Below are 24,996 nucleotides of genomic sequence, written 5' to 3'. Positions count from 1 at the left end.
GACTGCAATGTTCCCGTGACTCTCAAACACACAGTACACGCCAAATAGACCATTTAATTGTTCTCTCCAGACATAAAACTGCTGTATTTGAAGGTAGTTACAGTTTTTCATCATGTCCGAAGTGTTTGTTGACGCCGGAGTTATAACACTTACCTACGTAGACTGCACCCGTGACTCTCAAACACACAGTACACGCCAAATAGACCATTTAATTGTTCTCTCCAGACATAAAACTGCTGTATTTGAAGGTAGTTACAGTTATTCATCATGTCCGAAGTGTTTGTTGACGCCGGAGTTACAATGCTTACCTACGTAGACTGCACCCGTGACTCACAAACACACAGTACACGCCAAATATACCATTTAATTGTTCTCTCCAGACATAAAACTGCTGTATTTGAAGGAAGTTACAGTTATTCTTTATCAAAACTTTGGAATGAAATACCACTTTTGTCTATTCGAATATGAACATCGTTGCAGTGCCTCAAGAATCGAATTGTTGCTAACTGCACAATCAGCCACACAACACAAGAATTAATATAATTTATTTATAAATGCCCTTTGAAATGGAGTACCTACCCATTTGTTACCTAGTGATTATGTTTTTAATTATAATTTTAATTGGAACAACTTTTCTTTAATTTTAAAGTTATACCCATAAATGTAATACATCATTGATGAAGAAGTTAAAACTAACAAATCTAAACTAAACGTGAAACAGAACAAGAGACAGAAAATATAAAAAACGGTCTCGACTGGAAATCAAAGACTCATTCATTTAGGAGGGGTTGTTTCAACAGAATTTGAATAATTCATCTAATTTCAAAGCAGATTTACAAGTTCTATGGGGGTTCTATTCAAGTTCTATTATTATATCATGATTGGCCAGTTGCTTCATAAAACTGAAATAATAACATAACCTTCACAGAGCTTGAAAATCAACTTTGAAATTTGATGAATTGTTCAAATTCCATGTCAAAAAAAAAATTCAATAGGTAACCCATATAAATAAAAATATTATATTTTTATCCGAGACACTATCTAGGTTACAAACCAATTCTTTATATCTTTGTGTTCATTTAAAAAAGATAGCTGCCAAAAATATGGAAAAAAATAGTTTGAAGATAAAATTGTCAATTCTGAATTTGAAATATGAGATCGACAAATATGACGTATATTAATTATGTCCCAATGGTCGCGTGGATAAAGACGTTAATCACGGGTTTGATTCCCAATTGATACAAATAACTTTTTATTTTTTATGTGTCTTGTTCTGTCTCATTTTTCGTTTATATAAATAAGTATTATCTTCTTTGATGATATTTTATTTGTTTGATTTAATATGAATATTTATTTAATTTAATTTTAATTATTTATCATATATGTGTAATTTGTCATTTACCCTCTTAACAATGTTGTAAAGTCAACACATGATGTAGGAATGTGTAATGTATAGTAATTTGTAACAAGATTTTTACACGCAAAATATAAATTTTTAAACTAAATAACTACTTGTCTTTTTTTATTTTTTTTTAAACATTTTATTGTCATTTTTTAAAGATATAAGTGATAAAACATGGACCGTCTTCTTCATAATAGATAATACAAAGGAATAAGAATAGCTTAGTAGAAAACGTTACTTATAATCGTACTGCGTACCTATACCTGTCGTAATAACCGCAGTATTAGTGGCTGACAAATTTTTAAACCGCCCCAGGATTAAAGAATAGATTTAGGGTTCTGTGAAAGTCTATTCAAGTTCTGTTATAATATCATTATAGGCTAGTTGCTTAGCAAAAAAATCTTTCACAGAACTTTTAACTTTTAAATTTGAAGAATTGCTCAAATTCTCCGAAACAACTTGTCCTAAATGATCGTTTGTTCAAAATCTTAAATCTCTGAAATTTCTTCACCGATTGCTTTGAAATTTTGACACAACGTTGCATTCGAATACGCGTGTTTTTATATATCTATATTATACAGAGTGTATCGGCACGTACCCGACAAACTTTAACCAGCTTTTCCTTAGCACATTTGGAGTAAAAAATGTTATGGGCACTTTGCTGTCCGGTAACATTTTTTTTCAATTAAAAACAAAAAATGATAAAAAAAATCCACACTCCGTCACTGTCATTGGCGTTGTTTCTCGTGTTCAACAGCTGTTATTAGCAAGTGTGTCAAAAAGCGTGTTCGCTCTTTCATACACACTAAATAATAATAGCTAAAAATGAGACGAATGGTGCCATGCCATTTCGTTGTGATCGTAAAAGCGCGCTAATGTAGGTACGTACGTATATTATTCAACGAAACTCGAATAAAATATTGCCAGGTGGTTTTCAAACTTTGACAAAGGATAAAACAGTGGTGACATGTGGTGAAAATATGAATAGTAAATTTTTTATTAAAAAAAAATGTTACTGGACAGAAAAGTGCCAATAACATTTATTACTCCAAATGTGCTAAGGAAAAGCTGGTTAAAGTTTGTCGGGTACGTGCCGATACACCCTGTATGGATGCCACCTGTGTTTTTTCTTTAAAACAGCGATATCTGTTAGACGTAAAAGCAAAACGCGCCATTGTTTCTCTATCTGCACATACAGAGTGGGCCACAGCAATGCGTGGAGAGGTACATCTAGTTTATATCAGTTAGTTGATACAAAATTAGATATATTACAAAAGTCTTATACAATTTTTATTTTTAAATCAAACATTTATTAGATATTTGTAAATATATCAATATTTTCAGATCTTTTTCTGCTTTTTTGTGGATTTCTCTTCTGGTTTCTTGGCCTTGCAGCAGCGTCGCTTCTTGCAGTAGCAGCAGATGGCTAGGAGCACCAGCAGCGGGGGCAGAAGGACTACTGCTGCAACGTCCAGCAGTAACAAGGAACACAGGCTGACTTTAGGTGGGGACAGGTGTGCTGCTCCACCAGTACGGATCACGTGCTCCACGTTGAAGATCAGAAGGTCTCGAGGGGAGATTGGACGATCGTGGAAGAGGCGGTAGATATCCTGTGCTTTCCTGGTATATCTGAAATAGTTAAAATACAAAAATTATATCGTTGCACATTTACCAGACTCTCATTTCACTTTCCGAGTCCTCAATGGGCATTCGGAATCGGTATGCCATGGTTTTCTACCATTAACAGAGATCAAGAGAGGGACGCTTACGGCCGCTGTTCCCAACTTTTTAATCGTTATCTAAGTTCAAATTTTTGTTTTTGCTCAGCCAAGCGATTTTTAAGCATTTTGTAGGGAACGTTCGATATGCGTTGTTCCCAATCATTTTATCTTTGAAAATCTTAATTAGCCCCACACACTACCGCACATTACCATAGACAATAAAATTACATCAAATTAAAAACTTTCTATGTTAAATTAATATTAAAGAGTTAATTATTGTAGCTCTTATTAATACACATTACTTCTTTTAAATACCGTTATTCATAAACTGGTATTTCATATTTTTTAAACTAACGTATATAATATATTAAAAATAAAGTGACAACTTGAACGTGATGCCACAATCGGTACTTCCCATTTGATTTGACAGATCGACGTAAGTTTTTTCTCCGTGCGATAGCAAAACAAACCCAAACAAACCTTAAAATGGAGATCAAAGCAAAGCGTGCGAAGAACTTCACACAAAATGATAATGACAAATGCAACACAAAAAACTGAAAGGAACGACATTTGATCATTGATTCGCGGTATTTTTTCACTCTGTCGACACTTTTTGTAACTAGTGTTTTCCTTAAATATTGCTTATGGCTAATCCAACTGTCCGGCTGGCTTGGACTGGGCGGCTTGCTTAAGCAATTATTGTGTGTTGGAATTACGTAGTGCAGTGGTGATTCGCTTAGAATTTGATTATTAGGATTGGGAACAGCGGCCGTTAGATGGTTTGGGCATGTAGAATGAGTGTAAGGAGAATATACGATGCAAATAAGAATGGTAGCAGAAGTCAGGGACGCCCGAGAAAAACGTGGCGTCCAAGTTAATCAGATACTTGTGTCGGGCCATGTCAAGAGTCAGAACAATAGAAGAGTATGTATGAGTCGATGTATGAATGTGAATGAGGCAAGGAGTGTGTGCTAAGACCGAGTTGTTTGGCGGTCCGTCCTCTGCGGGGAAACGGCGTGACGGTTGTTTAGTTAGTTAGTTAACAGAATAAGAGGGTTTAGCACAGTGAAGTCGATAGGCGGAAATAACGACGATTTTTTGCTGTTGATAGTCGTGATGGGATGTTGAGAGTGTAGACGTGGCTTCTACGCTCAGGACACTTCTGGGCAAGTTAGTCCCTTTAGACTCTGTAATAGGGGAAAGCGACCATCACAAACAGATTAGAAATCTGTCACGGCTTCCGCCCAGGAACCTCGCCCAGGAGGATAATTTGTTACATATAACTGTTGCTGAGGTTGACGCTATTATTAAGGGTTTGGATCCAAAGAAGGCACCAGGCTTCGACAGACTTAATGGCATAATAGTGAAGAATGTATGGATCTACGCCAAGGAGGAGCTCTTCCAGGTGTTGGACACGTGCATGAGAAGGGGAGTTTTCCCCACAGTATGGAAGAAAGGCGTGCTCCGTGTCATTCCAAAAGGGAATGATAAGCCCCGGACAGATGTCAAGGCGTACCGGCCCATCACCTTGCTGCCTGTATTTGGAAAAATACTCGAAAAACTGATTAGATGCCAACTGCGGAAAACTTTGTCACCACCCAGCGATCGACAATTTGGCTTCGTCCCCGGTATGTCTACGGAGCACGCAATTTTATATGCGCTTGAATGGGTGAAGGCTTGCCCTAAGAGGTATGTGATTGGGGTCTTCTTAGACATCACTGGTGCTTTCGATCATGCGTGGTGGCCGATGATACTCTCTAAACTAAAATCGCGTAATTGCTCTCCAAGGTTATTCAAGATAACCGCAGATTATTTCAACAACCGTTCTATAATTCTGTCGTACGGGGATGTCACTATTGAACGGGAGGTAAATATGGGTTGTCCCCAGGGTTCGGTTCTTGCTTCAGATTACTGGAACATTTTGTTTGACGACTCCTCCAGGTTGCCCTTGCCTGAGGGATGTATCTCGGTCGATTACGCTGATGACAAATTGTTTTTGGTCTCGGGGAACAGCAGAAAAGAAGTAGAGTGCAAAGCTGAAGAAGGTTTAAGTGCAATTTTAGAATGGGGTAAGAGAAATCGTTTGACCTTCGCTCCCCAAAAGACCATGGGTCTCCTGATGAAGGGCTCCCTCAATAGAGGGAGAAATCCCTGCATCAAAATGGGAGATTCAAACATCAAATTTGCGGAAACCACTAGGTATTTAGGCGTTCTCTTGGATCGATCGTCCTCTTTCTTGGCACATGTCAAGAGTGTATCAAGCAGGGCCCAAGCCCTCTTCTTGAAACTGAGAAGGATCTCAACTGCCGAGTGGGGATTGCGTTCTCCAGCGCTTCGCCTTCTATACAGAGGGGTGTATGTGTCGCAAGTCACCTATGCAGCCTCTGTGTGGGAGCACCGCCTGAATAATGTACTGATCCAGTCGGCACTCAAGAGGGGCCAGCGAATCCCCCTGTTGGCACTCTCTGGTGCCTATAGAACAGTTGCCTCGGACGCTTTGCCAGTTTTGGCCGGCATATTGCCAATTGATTTAGAAATTAGGGAGGTGCTAACAAAGAAGAAGCTTATCAGAGGAAGACCTGCTACTCACCTAGGTGTTAACTTAATACCAGGCGGATCTGTGTCTCTCCCTGCTCTTCTTAGAGAGATGCATGAAATAACGCTGAGTGAATGGCAAGCGCGATGGGACAGGTCAAATTCGGGAAGATGGACTTACTCATTCTTCCCGTCTGTTAAACTCAGAATGGAAGGGGCATATTTAAACCTGGATCACCATGTGACCCAACTTCTCTCCGGGCATGGGGAATTCAGGGGGAGACTTCACAGTCTCGCCCTGTCCCCCCATCCAAACTGCGCATGTGGCAATACTGACCAGACTGCCGAGCATATTCTGTGGCATTGTGAGATTTTGACGGATGCAAGAGAGGAAATGTTGGAAGGTCTGAACGTCATCACAAGACCGGTATGGAATGCCGATCTCGTTTCGAATAAGGTGAACTTTGAGTGCCTGAGGAAGTTTACAAAGGTTTGGGTAGAGAGATGGCCTGATCTTAGAGTCGCTGATTAGATTAAAATCATTCAGAGTTTCAGGTGCCATGTGTGACTGCTTCTGGTTTCCTCGGTTAATTCTTTTCCTGCTCTCATATTACCTTCGTTATGATGTCTGTATATTTCTTTTTTTATTTTCATTTTATATTAAGGTTTGCAATCACCTTTGCATTATATATTTGATTTTTTTTTTTTTTTTGCTGTTTTCTTTTTAATTTTGTCTGTTAATGCTTCTCTTCTTTCCATAGTAACTGCTATTATTTTAATTATTTCCTTTGTTATGATTGTTTCTATTTAAGCAGGATTCCATCCGAGACTGACCCCTTGAGCGATGGTAGTGATGACATCATCGCTCAATCCGTCACAATGAATTTAATTAATATAATTTGAGTTTTTAATTAACTTGTCCTTTATCATTTTTTTTCTTCTTTCTTTTGCTTTACATATCATTAGGAGTGTGTGCAGTAAGCCGGAACTGAACTTTAATCGTCCTGTACCGTCTTCAACCCGTTTTGGGTGTGAAATAGACTTCGTCCCTGCCTAATCAGACGCCTCCTACACCGGACAAGTGTTCACACAGAGTCGACTGCGCCTCCCCCATCGCCATGGCGGGCTTGAGGAATGGCCGAGCAAGCTCGACAACCTTCCGCCCACCCTCCGAATGCCTGACGCTCACTTAGTCCCTAGGGTCTTCGGGCACGCCCCCAACCTTCCCACATACTTTTTCTTCAGGGCATAATCAGGTAATCCGGCGGAGAGGCGCGGTAGTCGTTCTTTGTGTACGGACAGACCGATCGCCATGCACATTCTCGATGGGACTGCCAGTGGACGGGTGTAATACTCTCCGGTAATATTTATATATGTTTAAACGTAGATTCCTACAATATAAACATGAATGTATATGTGTTTCCTTTCTTTTTTTTTTTTCTTTCTCTACAGATGGCCTAGGCTTTAAGCAGTTATTTCGTCCTGTATTATTTTTAGGCCTATTTTATTTTACTATACCTGTACATATTTTAATATTGTTATTTGTGTTTTTGTGTAATATTGTAGGCATCCCGCAGCCTAACCACTATGCAGGGACATTGGAGGTCTAGATTCATTTTAAAATAAATGTAGAGTCGTTAAACAAAAAAAATTAGAGTCCTTGTGAGAGCCCTGAAGGAGTAACCATCTGTTACTTATACCAGGGCGGGTAAGCGGTGGATAACCTCCAGTGTTGATAGTCGTGATAACGTAACAAATAAGGGATAAACATGCGCTGGTAATAAGTTTATTTTTAATTTTTTTATGTGAAACCAGCATCAGAAACCATCCGGCCGGTGAGGTCAAAAGGCCTCCCTCAACCAGTTTCTCTCGATCCGGTTGAACCATTTGCAGTAACTTATGGCAGAGGCGTTGGTTTCCGGGGCGGCGGTACCTATACCCGCCTCCCAAATACCGAATTGGCTAACATACTAATAGATTGACATATTAACTTTAATATGCAACTAACAAATTTTGTTTCAGGGCAATCCCTTAGCTACTGTCAAGGGAATCAGGTGAAATGTGGAAGCCAGTCCAATGAGTATATTATGGCCTACGGAGATATGCAGACCGTATCAATATTACTTACTTGTCATTGGTCAGCATTTCGTTGAGTGTGGCGGTCAAAGAAGCTTCTGTGAGGTTACTGTACTGCAGCGCGAGGCCATGGCCTCTCTCCTGAGTGGCCTTAGCGTTATAATGCTGGTCCCCGAAGATGGGTATGGCCAGCAGAGGCACTCCAGTGCTGGCGGCCTCAATGCAGCTCAGCAGGCCTCCGTGGGAGATGAAGAGGCGGACGTTCTTGTGCGCTGGAATATAAGAATACAAGACAATCGGTAATGGATTTGTTAAGATTTGTTTGGGCTTGATGAAGTCTTCAATAACAGACGCATGGTTCTTTTTGTTTTTACTGCACAAAACTGCAATTCACTTTATTTAATGTTACAAAGAGTTAAATTATTCCCGACCTGGAACAAAACACTTTTACTAATGGTCTGTAGACCATAATGACTGCTTGTTACTATTTTATAGGAGAGAAGAAGAAGGAATCCAGTCGGCGAGGATTTTTATAATCTAACCAAGTAAAACACATTGAGAAGCTAATTGTAAACAAACACTGTCAAAGAAAGCCAATTGATAAGGCAAAACATCTGTTTTATCTGTTAGCCCTAGTTTTACCTCTGACCGCTAGGTGCTAGGCAGGAGCCTCTAAAGTAACTGGTGGTGAACTTTGCTAATGGTTCGTACATTTTTAACAAGATTACTACTAGGCAGAGAAGATTGACTGCGTGAAAGGACGGGATGGATTGAGGAGAGACCACAATGTATTGAACTTTAGTAACATGTGGAGTTTACCTAATACGTCCATTTGCGGTAGCCAGTCCCTGATGATGACATTGTCAGGCTTGCCGGGCAGATCTGTCTCAAACTTCCAAAGGACGATCTGCTTCACCTTGGACAATGATCTGATGATTGCATCCCTGGTGTCCACGGGAAGATTTTTACTCTTGAGGTTACTTCCCATGCTGAAGAAGATAACGCCGTGCTTGGCGTCGTCTAGGATATCTTGAAGATCCTGGTGGGTGAGAAAACAGAATAATGAGAGCATATATAATATGAAAAGTTATGAGTGGAAAAATATATAATTTAATTCACAAATTCATTGAAAAACTGGTGTTTCAGACATATAAGATAAACATTACTAGCCACAAACATCATATTCCATTAGAACAGAGTGGTTAAGTGCAAAGTGCCAAAAAAATTCCGTAGACCTTCTGCCTGCCGAATATTGAATTTTCCAAAAACAATTAACGTCCCATGTGATAATCATTTATTTTTTTCGTAAAAAGATTCCCTTCCTTTGCCTGTCCAACAACCGGGTGGCGATATAGTTGCTCTGTATTTACACTGTGCAGACAGGGGCACCCTTGTGAGGTATTACACCAAATGAAAATGAAGCAGGATAAGCAACGGGAATTTCTTTCTGTAGCTGGCCATACAGAACTGCCCCTTGAGGTTAAACGCAACGCTTGTTATATTCTACGTGTTCATAGATGGCGTTAATTAAATAATTTTATTAAAATACGCTTTTGCAAAGTATTTCTTTACAATATTAAGAAAAATCATTTGTTTGCGCCCGTATATACGCAATATGAATATGAATCAATAGTTTTGTTCGTTTAAAAACTCAATTCTTTCGAGAAAGGCATACAAATACAATATTGTACCGATTATTCAATCCAATATTGTATTTGCATGCCTTTCTCGATAGAATTGAGTTTTTATATGGACAAAACTATTTATTCATATTCATATTGCGTATATGCGGTCGCAAACATATAATTTGTCTTAATACTGTAAAGCAATACCTTGCAAAAAGCGAATTTTGATCAAATTAATTAATTACGCCATCAATAGAACACGTAGAATATTACGAGCGTTGCGTTTAACCTTAAGTTCTTTGTCAGTGCTTATTCCGGTCAGTTCTTCTTGTCAAATGATATCCGATTCTTCAACGTTCCATTTCCATGGTCAAAATATCCTCAAACTTAGTTTTGAAGTCTGTGTGAAGTACATTTAAATGTTGAACGTCATTATTACCCTGGACGTTTTACAAAAACAAGTTGGGAAACTAGGAAAATTCGCGGCTTCCAATGTGCAATGTTTTGCTTGAATATATTAATTCTGACGAGAAAAGGAACATATTTCTCTTTTTATATACCTCAATTAACAACTTTACGAAAAATAAAAATACAAATATGAAATAAGTAATTTCTCAGTCTATTATATTTGTGTTAGGTGTATTGTGTCATTTACGGAACTCCTAAATGTTGACTTGAGGTGAAAGGGGGTCCGCTCGTATGTACCCCCATTTGAATCTTGTGGACCCCTAAATTTTTTTCTCGCTGACATAGAGCCCCAGCAAGCCGATATCGACCCCTGGGGGTCCATATAGACCACTTTGGGAACCTCTGCATTAGAGCCTCTGAAAGACAGACCTGACAGGGACTTACATACATTATTAAAGTATTTCAATATTTTTTTCTAAAATGCGTAGATAGGTCATTTGTTCGTTATTAATAATCATTCTTTTCAGTTTGTATCAAATATTTATACCGAATTAAATACATAAAATAAATAAAAAATGTCAAAGTGCATGATTACGAATCGTCAGGATTTTTTCATTTATAGTTGAAAGTTAAAGTATTATTTTTTTATTGTACAGGGTTTTCCAATAAGAGGTGTTATTTTGAATAGCCCGCTATTTCGGTAGATGTTACTTTTGAAGTTGTCATTTTTTAACATTTGACAAGTAAAAACTACGTCATTAATAAAAATGGAACGATACACGCTTCAACAACGTATTGAAATTATTAAAATTCACTCGAGTGAATCAAATGCAAATCACCTTGAGTGATGAGGCCCATTTCCACCTTGGTGGCTTCGTCAAAAAGCAAAATTGTCGCATCTGGGGCTCGGAAAACTCAAGACTTATTGTTGTAAAGCCTCTTTTTCTTCAACGTGTGACTGTTTGGTGAGGTTTATGGTCCGGCGGAGTCATTGGATCTTACTTTTTCGAAAATGAGGGGAGCAACAGTTACAGTGAATGGATTGCGCTATCGAGAGATGATTAATGATTATTTATGGCCGAAATTGGATGGTATTGATCTGGACAACGTTTACTTTCAACAAGACGGCGCTACGTGCCACACAAGCAACGAAACCATTGATCTTTTACGATTGAATATCAAAATAACACCTCTTATTGGAAAACCCAAAAAACACAAAAGGAATGTGTTCTATACATATTGAATTCTTACAAATTTATGGACGTTCCAAGACAAAATTCTCGGTAGGTTTTTTTAACATTTTCATGTTTGATATTAAAAAAATATGATTTAAAACTGTAAAACTTTCAATGTTTATATCAAATACAAACATTGAAAAGATAATTTTATCCAGTTTCTAAAATGGTATTTCTTTTAACGACAACTTCAAAAATAAGCAATATATATAGCATATTTTAGATACCTCGGGAACATTCCGAAATTCAGTTAAATTTCACCATGTCTTTGGGACTTGTTGGTAAAATTATTTTAAAACCTGAAGGCTTAAGTTTATAAACTCACTTTAGGTAGTGGCTTGATGGGTCCGAGATGATAGCCTCCGACCTCGATGGCATTCGGCAGCAGGGGACGAGGTGTCCCGAAGGAGGAGTGTGTGTTGATGAGGACAGCGGACACACGAGTCCTCAACTCAGAGAACGGTATCCTGGCGGCTTCAGCAGGGAAATACTTCTTATACAGAGCTCCTTGCGTGGGTGCGAACAAGAAACTATAAACCAAATAAATTAATCTTACTTATTCCAGATAACGACAATTATATTGCATCTATGTGATGCCTTACTACACATAGTGAATCTGATTTAAAGTTCGAAACTTTCTCCACATAGTTTTTATTTATTTTTTATTATCAATATAAAGTTGTTTTACAGGTGTTTTTCGATATCTGTCTCACCAGGATATTCGCGTGGCGAGACAGACGTATTGGATACATTAATGAGTATTTACATATTATTTGATACATGCATAACTATATCATATATATTTAATAATTATGCAGAGGCAGCTTCATACTTTAAAATTGATTCACTGAGTGTACGGAGGCATCATAAGGATGCACTTTTCCTGTATAAAGTAGTTAACAATAATATTCAATGCCCAGAGTTGCTAAACAAGATTCCATTTAATGTACCTGCGCGTTCAACACGCTCTTGTGTCCTGTTCAGGGTTGATCAAAGCAAAACGAACTCTAAGCAGAATTCTTGCCTGAACAGACTATGCAATAATTACAAAAGCGTATTATCCAAGGTTGATATTTTCAGTTGCGAACTTACCAAATACAAGAGGTCCATAAAAAAATATTTCTCTGATGGTTTGTGAATAATGTTTATGTTTCTATTGTTTATATCTCTATTATGATTTGATTTATATCTACAACCTCTCTCCATGGCTATAAATGTGTTGTTTTGTAAATTTTTCGTTTTATATAATCTTTGTTTTGTATAATTTTTTTAATTCATATTCCTTTCTCACAAATTTAAATAACTTATTCCAAATTATGCTGTCTCAGTTAAAGGCACAAGGAGGAAATCCATAATTGGTTTTATTTTACTATATAAGACTTATGTACAAACTGATTAAATGTAAACTGTCGATTTCCCGAAAATGAATAAATAAATAAATAAATAAAATATAAATTATAAAGTCGTATAATTTTAAACTGTGAAGACATATAGAAAGTGTAGGTTATCCTACAGGGATAACAATATTATAAATGTATATGAAAAAGTTAAGATAAAATAGATAATGAAATAATAAATGGAAGTTAATATGTATAAGCAGTAAAACTTAAGAAAACATATATAACAATATTTCATAAAATTAAATGACAGAGGTCAATCAGCATAGTTGGAATACATACTTATAAAGGGGTTTTTATAAAATTTTTGATCTTAGATCTGTCTTGGCTGATGATCCAAGACTGGGTGTCTGTTTCATATTTTAAAAAAAAGTGTGTCCAGTCTAATGGCTAGTGGGAGAGCATTGTGTAGTCTTATTGCAAAATATCTAAAATTTCTCTGGTCAAAAGTTGTCTTAGCGAAAGTGATTAGTAAGAGATTATGTCCTTTGGTTCTAGTATCACGAGAAGTTTGGGCATTGTCAAAAGCAGTTTTGTGTTTGAAGTGGTATGCTAGTATGTTTTTGGCATAAATTTGCCTAATGTCCATAAAACAGATATTCCTAAAGATTTCATCCGAGCTGCCTGTGATCGGTAGTTTGAGGATAATCTTTATTATAAGAATTTACTCCTCCCCATGATTGACAAAGTTCATAATAAATTGTTTTGAGCTGGTTTTAAACCGTACAATTAGGTAATTCATGTATTTTAGCTGTAAATCGTTGGTGCAACTGCGTAACTCTATTTTTAAGACCATCTGCCATAAAACCATGGCTCCATAAAAACCATGCAAATATCGTTTAACTAAACAAGAAACAACGCTGGTCCCATATTCGAGCCCTGTGGAACACCGTTAAAATTTAAAAACGGCATGTTTTTTTCTTTTCTTGGACGTATAAGTTTTAAACCACAAAGGAATTGTTTCAGATATTCATGACATTCAATAATAATTAGAATAATATATTTTGTTTAATTGGTTTAACTGTGAAATTGGTTAACTCTTCTGTTCTGGGCATTTTGAGGATACGCCTATGTATCAACAGTTTGATGGCTCCCATCAGTCAGCCCAAGGAATGAGGTTAAGAAAGTAACCCTTAAATCGTTTGATAGATGATCTTACATGTTAATGAGTTCCGTGACCACGGCCATGCCCGTGTTGACCACGCGCTCCTTGAGGGTCATCTTGCCCGTGGCGCTGAGACGCACATTGGGGATTGTGGCGGGCCAAATTGGGTTGCCCGTGTCCCGTGCCAAGACGTGCATCAGCGTGGTGGGAGATAGCAGCACCAAGGGGCAGTTGTACCTCACCGCGATACTGCAAAGGAACGTGTCGAAAGTGATGTAGGTAAAATGATCGTTAACAAAATGCTCGTAATTGGTAATTTTCGAATGATCGTAACTCTCAAATGATCCTAACTCTCAAATGATCGTAATCTAAATATTCGTTATCAAATGATCGTAACTCTTAAATGATTGTCACCAAAATGGTAGTAACTCTCAAATGATCATAAGCAAAATGGTCGTAAGCAAAAAGATCGCAATTAAATAATCGTAACTAACAAATGATTGTAATCAAAATGATCGCAATCAAATGATCATCAAATGATCATAATCAAATGATCGTAATCAAATGATCTTAATCAAATTATCATAATCGAATGATCGTAATTAAATGATCATAATCGAATGATCGTAATCAAATTATCATAATCAAATTATCTAAATCAAATGATCATAATCAAATGATCGTAATCAAATGAGCGTAATCAAATGATCTTAATCAAATTATCGTTACAAATGATCGTTATAAAATGATCGTAAACAAATGATCGTAATCAAATAATCGTAAACAAATGATTGTAATCAAATGATCTTTATCAAATTATCGTTATCAAATGATCGTAATCAAATGATCTTAATCAAATTATCATAATCGAATGATCGTAATCAAATGATCATAATCAAATAATCGTAATCAAATGATCGTAATCCAGTGATCGTAATCAAATGTTCATTATCAAATGATCCTCATCGAAAGATCGTAAGCAAATGATCGTAATAAAATGATCGTCATAAAATGATCATAATCAAATGATCGTAATCAAATGATCGTAATCAAATAATCGTAATACAATGATCGTAATCATATGATCATTATCAAATGATTGTAATCAAATGATTGTAATCAAATGATCATCATCGAAAGATCGTAAACAAATGATCGTAATCAAATAATCGTAATCAAATGATCGTAACTCTCAAATGAACGTAACTCTAATTACATAGTAAGCAAAATGATCGTATATAAAATTACTAATTCGCATCTAGCAATGGAACCCGGGATCTCTTCCTCGCAGGGGGAGTGCTCTAACCACCGAGCTAATACGACCATATATCTAGAAAGTGTCTTGCATTTAGTTCGGGTAGAATATTGCAATCATGCATAGAGATAGCAGCCAATGAAAAATGAAGATAATTTAGGAAGAACGGAAGAACTAGGAAGACTAGGAAGAACTAGGAAGACTAGGAAGAACGAAAGGAAGAACGGAAAACTAGGAAGAACGAAACAGTAAAACATGAAGTAAGTTGGTCTGATCGAATTAGCTCAGTATTATAATTCCACTGTAAATGATACATATAAGCGCAATTTGATTCTTACGCATGGAACACCTCGTTCATGAAGTGATCGCATATGACCAAGTCGAACTTCTCTGTTGGGTCGTTCAGCAGCTTCTGCAAGTCCTTATTCTTTAGTCCTGCCTCCACCATGCTCGGGATCATCTTGTTTAGCGTCATGATCCTGGAGAACAAGGATGCACTGTCCATCTCGAAGTTAATCGTGCTGTCATCTGCAAACATTATCACGTCTCGTTGGCGTCATGTATCTTTTATCAGGAGATTTTTCAATGTGGATGAGTGTTTCAGGCTAATAATTATTGCTTGTAAAATAATTGTTGTTGAATTATAGTATATTAAATTACTAGTTTTAAAGAACCCTTGAAATTTATATTCGTAAAATAAAAAAAATATATGTAAATATTGCAAACACTTGTTTATATGCATAAAATAACTAGTTATCTCTAAATAGTTTAAAACAATGTCGTTATCTGAGTCTATCTGTTTGTGCGCTTAGTTCTTCTAAACTACGCAACGGATTTTGATAGGATTTTCACTATCATTTAGAGAATTTATTACGAAAAGTCTACATATATAATTCATTCATATTATATTTAAATAAAGTAGAGAAAGGTTGATGTTTTGTAATCAAGTCGTTAAAAAAATATTTACGGGCGCTTACATTGCTAACGCTGGCACCTTATGAGATACATCAAAATAATGTACTACGGAATTCCACATTTATTGTTTTAAATTAGTAATTTGTGAAATAACACAAAATAATCAAATAAAATTTGGACAGCCTGTCCACTCAGGAAATTTAAAAAAATATTTTTATTTTGTAATAAGCCCAATAGGAAGTTAATAAAAAATTAAAATAAAATAAGGTAGAAATGCCTTAAATTTAAATGTGAAGCTAACCTCTAAATGCAAAATATAAAAAAATTAGCTTATCGTCGATGCAACGTCGTCAAACGTCATTGTCGGTCAAGCAGCTTTCTATATATTGTGAACAACTTGAAATGTTGTTTGGTTGTGGGTATCGTTTATTTATGTAATCAATGTTTAACCTTTAACGGCCAAGAGTTCTGGAAGTCCAATTTCTCTGTGGGGGGACTTGGCAGAGGGAAAACAACTCACGAACGTGATCTGGAATAAGAAAATAAATGTTAGAAGTATGATTTTTGGGTTAAAGACTGCTATGTTCTGGTCATGAAATTAAAAATTATGCTAATCTGAGTTACCCAGTGGATATACCCAGAGGAAATCCTATGAAAAGGTAGATTAGATTACGTGGAACAGGATAGAAATAATAAGGACTGGAGATCTTAGTTCCCCGGGGCGGCGGTACCCATACCCGCCTCCCAAATTGGGATAACATGTAGTATACTGAATACTGTATAGTTTTACGATTCATAGCCAGCTGGCTAATGAGGTCAGGAAAACACCGAGCCACAACTGTAGTCTGACTTACAGCTTCGTGAAAACATACACAAGATATGTTGGAATAGGTAAGGTGATTTGGGTTAGAACTATATATATAGATAGTACCTCGTGTCCCCTTTCGTGCAGGGTGTCTGCTACCCCCCTACCGAGGTTGTGGTGACTCCTGGCGAATACAGGCACCAGCACCAGGATCTTGTATGAGAGGGTGCAGCCCCAACAGGCCGCCAGCAAGGCTGCCACCAGCACTGCTTTAGTGTTAGGGTTAGGTGTTAGGTTATATATATAGATAGTACCTCGTGTCCCCTTTCGTGCAGGGTGTCTGCAACCCCCCTACCGAGGTTGTGGTGACTCCTGGCGAATACAGGCACCATCACCAGGATCTTGTATGAGAGGGTGCAGCCCCAACAGGCCGCCAGCAAGGCTGCCACCAGCACTGCTTTAGTGTTAGGGTTAGGTTATATATATAGATAGTACCTCGTGTCCCCTTTCGTGCAGGGTGTCTGCCACCCCCCTACCGAGGTTGTGGTGACTCCTGGCGAATACAGGCACCAGCACCAGGATCTTGTATGAGAGGGTGCAGCCCCAACAGGCCGCCAGCAAGACTGCCACCAGCACTGCTTTAGTGTTAGGGTTAGGTTATATATATAGATAGTACCTCGTGTCCCCTTTCGTGCAGGGTGTCTGCCACCCCCCTACCGAGGTTGTGGTGACTCCTGGCGAATACAGGCACCAGCACCAGGATCTTGTATGAGAGGGTGCAGCCCCAACAGGCCGCCAGCAAGACTGCCACCAGCACTGCTTTAGTGTTAGGGTTAGGTTATATATATAGATAGTACCTCGTGTCCCCTTTCGTGCAGGGTGTCTGCCACCCCCCTACCGAGGTTGTGGTGACTCCTGGCGAATACAGGCACCAGCACCAGGATCTTGTATGAGAGGGTGCAGCCCCAACAGGCCGCCAGCAAGGCTGCCACCAGCACTGCTTTGGAGAATGGCATGACTCAACTATATCTGAAACATTGAATTATTGTTATTTTAAAGATCAACCAAGGTTTTTATGCACAAAGGATAACAAATTATTAAATGCAATAATTATTGGCCTGAAGCACAAAATAGTTTAAAATAATGTCACCTTAGTCGCACAGGACCATATCATTAAAATATTTCATGTAAAACGGTTTGGAAATTTTATAAAACGTTTTCCAACTATAAAATTAACGGTAAGTACCAGATATTATTTTTCTAGACGATGAATTAGTTACTTCCCGAGGGATCCCTCTAGAAACATTTGAGAATTTATTAATAAGTTCATCAGAATAATTTAAATAAACCCCATGGAAAGATCAATTTCGACCATATTTCCGTCCATTGCTTTTACATGACTACCTCACTTGTATCGTTAAGATTACTACTTTTTTAATAGATTAATTAGCTAGGGCAAATTCAACCGTAGGTCTGTCCAATACACTAGAGCCGCGCGTCGAATTATTTTGTGCACGGCTGCTTCACTTAAGTCGTTAAGATTCTGGCTTAATTTTAGGGTATTGTTTCGTTTTGAAATGCACGCATACAGAAACGTCAGGCGTTCATAATAATATAGCTGTTTCACCCTTATACACATATTCTTTGCATGGCTATCCCTTTCTAATGCGTTCCGTTCCATTCTAGGCAAGTTGTTATATCTAGCTATTTTATCGATTCACACGTCGTTATTCGCTTTGAATCAAGAAAAAGGGCTACATTTTATATTCAATTAGTATTAAGAGGAAGCTACAAGCCAAAAATGTGTAGATTCTTGATATACCTTATATTGTAGGTAATAGGCATTGACAAACGGAGTCTAGAAACGTTCGATTTCAAGCACAAAACTGGTTTTTATTTATTTTGTAAATAATTTTATAAGAAAGCAAAAAAAGTTAATCAAGTGAAACTGTCACAGATAATCTTAGCTATAATATTGTATTTTTTAAAGTTGTTTTCTTTACGCGTTCATACAATTTTATTGAAAAAAAATTTTTTTTAGTAGTTTACATTTATATTTTTTATTCAGTAATTAATTATTTTATTTGTATTCTACACAAGCGAAACGATAGAAAAATCTTCAATTTATCTAACGCATTTTTTTTGGTACTCACAATGTACACCAATTCGTCATAAAGATTAATCAAAATGGTGATTTAGCATTAAGCTTCGCCTTAACATAACGCGTCAATTGAGTCATATAATATTGATATAGGCCGAAGATAGTTGCTTTGATCCTTTCCCATAAGTTAAGGTTCATTTCGTTTGGCATAAGATAAAGTTAATCCTCAGATCAGAATCACAGATTAGATAAAATTTATTATTATGTAACTAAACAATGTTATATCACCAACCACAATAATTATTAATATTAGGCGATCAATTTAAAATAACATGTTATCTCTAGTAATTCATCGAGGTTTCTTTGGATTTGGCCAAAAATTAGCCGAAACCTGCTTTCATGATGAGACGAATCACATTCGGCTTTACTCAGGCGCGTGTTTGCCTCTAGAATAATTGAAATATTAATTTAACCCTCAGGCCTCTAGCTCATTGACGGTTGTAATTCTTAAAGATGCTGTCAGACGGTCGGAAAAATTGTTTCTATTTTTGATTTGCGATTAAACACACAAATAAATCAAATATGTCCAAACGTATTCGAAAACTAAAAACTGTGTTGAGAAAAAAGTGGGGAGATACGCTTTCAAATTTAATTATTAGAAATAAACATAAACTGTTTATATTTTAAAATACATAAAAAAAGTTTTAAAAACGACTGACCTTACATATTTAAAAAAAACACACACATTTTATCAAACATTATACATAGTAATCTCACTTTTTATCCTTTAATATAACAACAATTAATAAAAAATAAACATGAAACAGAAAAAGACACAGATAAATAAAAAGTAAACGGTCTCAATTGTCTTAAATATGAGATCGATAAAAATAAATTACAATAATGAGTTCCCAATGGTCGAGGGGTTAAAGAAGTTGTCCCTTTAATACTGAGATCCTGAATCTGACTTCCAGGTTGAGACCGTATTTTATTTTCTCTGTCTTGTTCTGTTTCATGTTTCGTTTTGATGTATTAGTATTAACCTCTTTTTCAATGATAATATTAAAGTTATACAAATATGTAACGATGTAAGCAAGGGATGTGTCTCAATACAGAAATGCGGGGAAACGGCGTGATGATTAAGTATTTATAAATTTTGTAAAACTTATTAATTACTTAATTAATCCTTGTAAAACTCACGATCACAAAGTACGAGTCCGGCAAACAAAATACCACTGAGTTTTTATAATATTAATATTTAATTTGTACGTCGTCAAATTTTGTAATTTTTTCTTATCAAGATTGGTAGGACAATTGTGGGGTATCCACACTTTTCAGTGAAGATAAAAAACATGGTCATGGGCGTGTCGGTGCGTCCAAGAAAACTACCTTTTCGAAATGTTCCCTGTTCGCATCTAAGCGGTGCTTTCCTAATCTTAATCATCACGCTAACAACTAACATTTACACTAATTCCCTGTGTTCCATTACTCAGATTTTATCATATGAGTAAAGTAACAAAAATATATTTATATATATATTGTTGGAACCAAGTGAAACAGAGAAGTTTATTTTCTGTGCTTATTTTTCTGCCCATGTGTTCGTTTATCAACCGAGGTCATGTTTTATCAATGTCAATGACGTTCGTATAAAAAAACAAATAAAACTGGACCTAGCCGTGACCCCTGGGGTACCCCGTTCGTGGATTGAAGTTGATAAGGAAATTGAACAATACGCTTAACAATGAGATATTAAATATGTTTTTTATTTATCTTTTGAAATGAATATCAGACGGTCCCGTGATCGAGTAGGTTACCAGTAGTTAAGTCAACGAATACCATTGTAAAATAAATAGTATTTGTTTATAAATTTGTGTCATTCGACAAAACATTAACAAAATTAATATCTAGAGCATTTGCGGCACTTTCAAGAGTGTCACGATACTCTCAATATTACTGTGGTGATATACCACCATTCTGAATTGGAAACTTACTTGAAATGACATAAGCCTTGTTTGCTTACATCTGATAAGGTGGATCCATCCTCTCCCCCATCTCATTCATCTTCAACCTCGTTGCAAAAAAAGTTGCATTTGTGAAAAAATCATCAAACACTAATATACAATTTTGTGACTTGGGTTCGAACTTTAAAACCCATTTTTCAGGCTCTATGGTGCCAATCGTGCTGAAAATTTGGAATCGTTATAATAATAATGGTTTCAAACGAAATCAATTATTAAATCTGGAAAAAGTTACACTTTTGAAAAAATCATCACAAAAATATACTCTTTCGATACTTGGGTTCGATCTTTAAGCCTCAGCATATGCTGTTTGGCATTGCGATTTGGTAACGCCCACCTTTTTTAGTTTTCACAACTGCGCATAGGGTTTTGATTGTCGCTAAGATGGCAATTTTAGATATTTCACTTCTTGCGTTTGCTACATCTGTTGATATTATTGAGAACTAAAATTAATTTTACCAAAAGTTGGACATACTCTCCAAATTTGCCGTGCATTTAACGGCAACACGTAGTAAGGGTCGACAGGAGTCCGCCGATCGTTAGGTATTTGGTACTTGATAAATAAACTTTTATTTCGGTGGACAAATACTAGCGAAGTTACTTGAACTGGACGCGCGCGGGACTTAAAACGCCTACAATTCTCAAACTATGGATATTACAGATTTAATTAATTTAATCTTTTTTTTATATTAAATTAAAATTTAACTTATGTATATACTTTTATAAAAGTATATACATAAGTAAATAATTACATATTTTAAAAATATTTTTTATTGTTTTAAGCTTTTTTATACCAACAGGGTTTGAACTCTAGGTTCCTCCTAAGGACTTGTAAAACAGAAGACTTTTTGTAATTATTTATTTATTCATTTAAACAGTACATAATTTTAAATAGTTATCTAATATGTTTGCATTATAACATTATGAACTACAATCTACCATATTTTACCCCATTACGACGTATATGTGCTGACGGAAAATCGGCTCTACTCGGAAATAAAATCAACAGAACTCGGACTTAAGGCGAAGCTCAATTAATGCTAAATAGTGATTTTCCATTAATCTTTATAACGAATTTGTTTACATTATGAATACCAAATAAAATGCTTCATATAAATTGATGCTTTTCTTATCTTTTCCCTTGAGGAGAATTCAAATGAAAAAAATTATTTACTCCATATAAAATATAAATGTAAGCTACGAAAAATGTATTTATTCAATAAAAATGTATGAATGCACAAATGAATCAACTTTTAAAAAATAAAATATTATGGGTAAGATTATCTGTGACAGTTTCCTTTGATTAATTTTTTGCGTACTTCTAAATTTTTATACAAAATAAATAAAAACCACTTTTGCGCATGAAATAGAGTGTTTCTTGACTCCATTTTCCAAGCGATTTTAATGCCTATTACCTGTGTATTCGTCACGAAATAAGGCAAACAAAGAATATACATATTTTTGGCTTGTAGCTTCCTCTTAAGACGCGGCATTCTGCATTTCGAATTGTAGATGAGCGACGCCCACCACTTTTACTTGTCACAGAGTTTGTATAGGGTTACCAATCCATTGTGTTTTTTCCTATAGAACAATATATTTTCCATAGAAAAATATTTATTTATCCTTTAGTTTATTAACTTACTTACCTGAAATCGACCTTAAAGTGTTGGAATTTTGAAAAATTAACATTTTATTTTTTACTTGTATAATCACGCAGAATTACCTGCATCCTGTGTGGAGTTACGTAACAAAAACATCATCATCATTTAATGGCCAATACAAAACAAACTTACTCGGTTTTTACAGTTATCAATGCATTAAATATGTCTAAATGGACGCAATCTAAAAAATAATATATAATAAGTATAAAATTATAAAAACAACTTGAAATAGTTGAATATGTTTTGTAATACAGAGTTGTCCCTTGAGGATAATTTCTAATACTCGATTTTTCGCTTTACTTCACTTTTTTCTTTTTTAAATAAAAATTGAATTTCATAAAGATATTTGTAAATTTTATAAAAGTATACGTGATAGATACATTTGAATTAAATATGTTATTCAACATATTTTTTGTTGTTGTTTTAAACCACTTCATTTTGCTATACAGTACGTCGACCGGTTTCGGTAGATCTCGATCTACTACTATTTCTAATCCTTCTAAATTATTAAGGCGTATTCCTATTTTATTTTTATGTATAATTTTGACTCTTGTATTTTTATCAAAAGTATGGTTAGTATTAATTAAATGTTCGGCAAAGTCTGAATAACCAGTATTTGTTAAACACCTGACGTGTTTTACTCTAATATTTCCAGAGTGGCAAAAAACGACTGCGGAATTCATTCAAGAAATAATCTCACAGTTTTAGAACAATCAGCTTCCGCCGCCTTGTGGCAAACGAATTTTTGGCGAATCGGTATACTTTTGTACACAAGCCGCGGCCTTGGGACATTTCATTTATGTTTGTTAATTATTTTTCATTTTTGAAAAACAATATTATTTAACCGATAAATGCAATATTCACGTTAAATAAGCTATTAAAATATTTTAAATTAAATATTATTTACAATAAATCACGTAATTTTAGATGCCAAAAATTCTGACACACGTCCACTATGCCTGCCGACTGCGCGGGACTGACGAATGTTTGAAATGGTCTTATGTAAATCAGAATGTTAAGCAGGGTACTCATCTAGCCGTGTAACGTGTAACGTAACTGATATTGTTGATACAATTTACTACGTACTCACTTGATAGTGAGTACGTAGGCGCGAGCCTACTGCGAGCCGCTCGCGGGTGGAGCGCAGTGTGATCGCAGCGAGCCGCCGACGGCGGATTCACTGCGATCACACTGCGAGCACTAAAGGCGTACCCACTTGCAGATTGATACAGTATCAGTTACGTTACACGTTACACGGTGCTACACTCTTGGTGAGTACCCTGCTTTAGAGAGAGCGCGCTAATATTTAACGCGATTGAAATGAACAGACGTAAGCGACTGCTGAGAAAATATTTAATAAAACACGACACATTTAAAAAATAAAAAATCTCTCGTTGTAGTTTAATTTGCATTTAAACATACACTCTAAAATTTTTTCATTCCTTTAACATATTAAATAACAGAACAAAACGTGTTTTTAATAAGTTTCGGAGCTTACTTTGAGATTTTTTTCTATCGAGGGAATTTCATATAGTTAACGTTTCGGCAAAACAAATGTATAGATATAATCTTCAAAAATAACATTTATTTTTTTTGGAACTTCAAGACTTAAGGAGTTAGCGAGAAACTGCTTATAAATCGGTAGAAATTGAAAATGCCGGGTCTTAAGAGCAATTTTTTCAGGCTGTATGGTGCCAATCGTGCTGAAATTTTGGAAACATGATGAAAATCACGAAAGTAATAAAATCTGGAAAAAGTTGCATTTGTGAAAAAATCATCAAAAAATAATACACTATTTTATGAATTGGGTTCGAAATTTATGAGTCATTTTTTTAGGCTATATGGTGCCAATCGTGCTGAAATTTTGGAATCGTGATAAGGATAATGATTTCAAGCGATAACAGTTGTGAAATCTGGAAAAAGTGTCGTTTTAAAAAAAAATCATCATAAAAATACACTGTATCGATACTTGGGTTCGATCTTTCAGTTTCAGTTTCAGTGCCGGCAACCCGGGTGTTTATTTAAGGTTGGTTCTGAACAGATGTTTTTTTTTTCAATACCCTCCTCACTAGACATAGTCTGTTCTGAGGCTGGTAGTTAACAACTATATATAAACCAAATGTTTAGTAAAAAATAGTAAAATTAAAATAATAAGAAAAAATGGAAGTAAAAAAATGAAATAGAAAAATAAGTGTAGTTTTATTTTTATTTTTATCATTTATTAACTTTCAAAAATACATTTTTTTACTATTAAGTCCCGTTAAACTGATGGATATCAGTTTGTCAACGGGTTCTTTTAACAATTACTTTTTAAATACATATACAATTTTAACAAGTACAAAAATAAACAAATAATTACATTAGTACAAAAAAATTCTTTCACATAACCATTTTTTTAACATACATTTCCTTCTGTGAGTCAATTCACAGCTTTTTAATGAGTTTGGTAACATGTTGTAAATTATTGGAACGAGGTATTCTAGAGTTCTTTGACCGTATTTATTCAGGTATCTGGGAACTATAAGTCCATCGTTTGCAATTAGTCTTGTATTATGAACATGTGTCACTATTTTATTATGTTCAGATTGAGATGTATGCTGACTCGCAATTTTAAGCCACAATAAAGCACGAACAGATAATAAATTTACAGAATTGTATAGTAATGACTTTGGTACGTCATTTCTTTGTTCGTATTTAGTTTTGTTTAATAATAATTTTACCAAAGAATATTGTAAAT

The 24,996-nt window shown here is 35.7% G+C and overlaps 1 protein-coding gene across 1 annotated transcript; it reads right to left on the bottom strand.

The window, feature by feature from the left end:
* Positions 1-2,742: 2,742 nt before the first annotated feature.
* LOC149414034 (UDP-glycosyltransferase UGT5-like) lies at positions 2,743-17,115 on the bottom strand. The gene is made up of 8 exons (XM_089644096.1): positions 16,975-17,115; positions 16,125-16,203; positions 15,098-15,287; positions 13,559-13,753; positions 11,328-11,532; positions 8,554-8,773; positions 7,787-8,006; positions 2,743-3,031 (listed from the first exon to the last, which is right to left on the bottom strand). The coding sequence occupies exons 3-8, from the start codon at positions 15,262-15,264 to the stop codon at positions 2,743-2,745; spliced, it is 1,296 nt and encodes a 431-aa protein (XP_089500222.1). The 5' UTR covers positions 15,265-15,287; positions 16,125-16,203; positions 16,975-17,115.
* Positions 17,116-24,996: the final 7,881 nt, after the last annotated feature.

This window comes from Hesperophylax consimilis, chromosome 20, assembly GCF_061612785.1.
Source record: "Hesperophylax consimilis isolate HC1 chromosome 20, BYU_Hcon_1.0, whole genome shotgun sequence".
Classification (NCBI taxonomy): Eukaryota; Metazoa; Arthropoda; class Insecta; order Trichoptera; family Limnephilidae; genus Hesperophylax; species Hesperophylax consimilis.
This window is presented reverse-complemented; position numbering and strand designations above follow the sequence as displayed.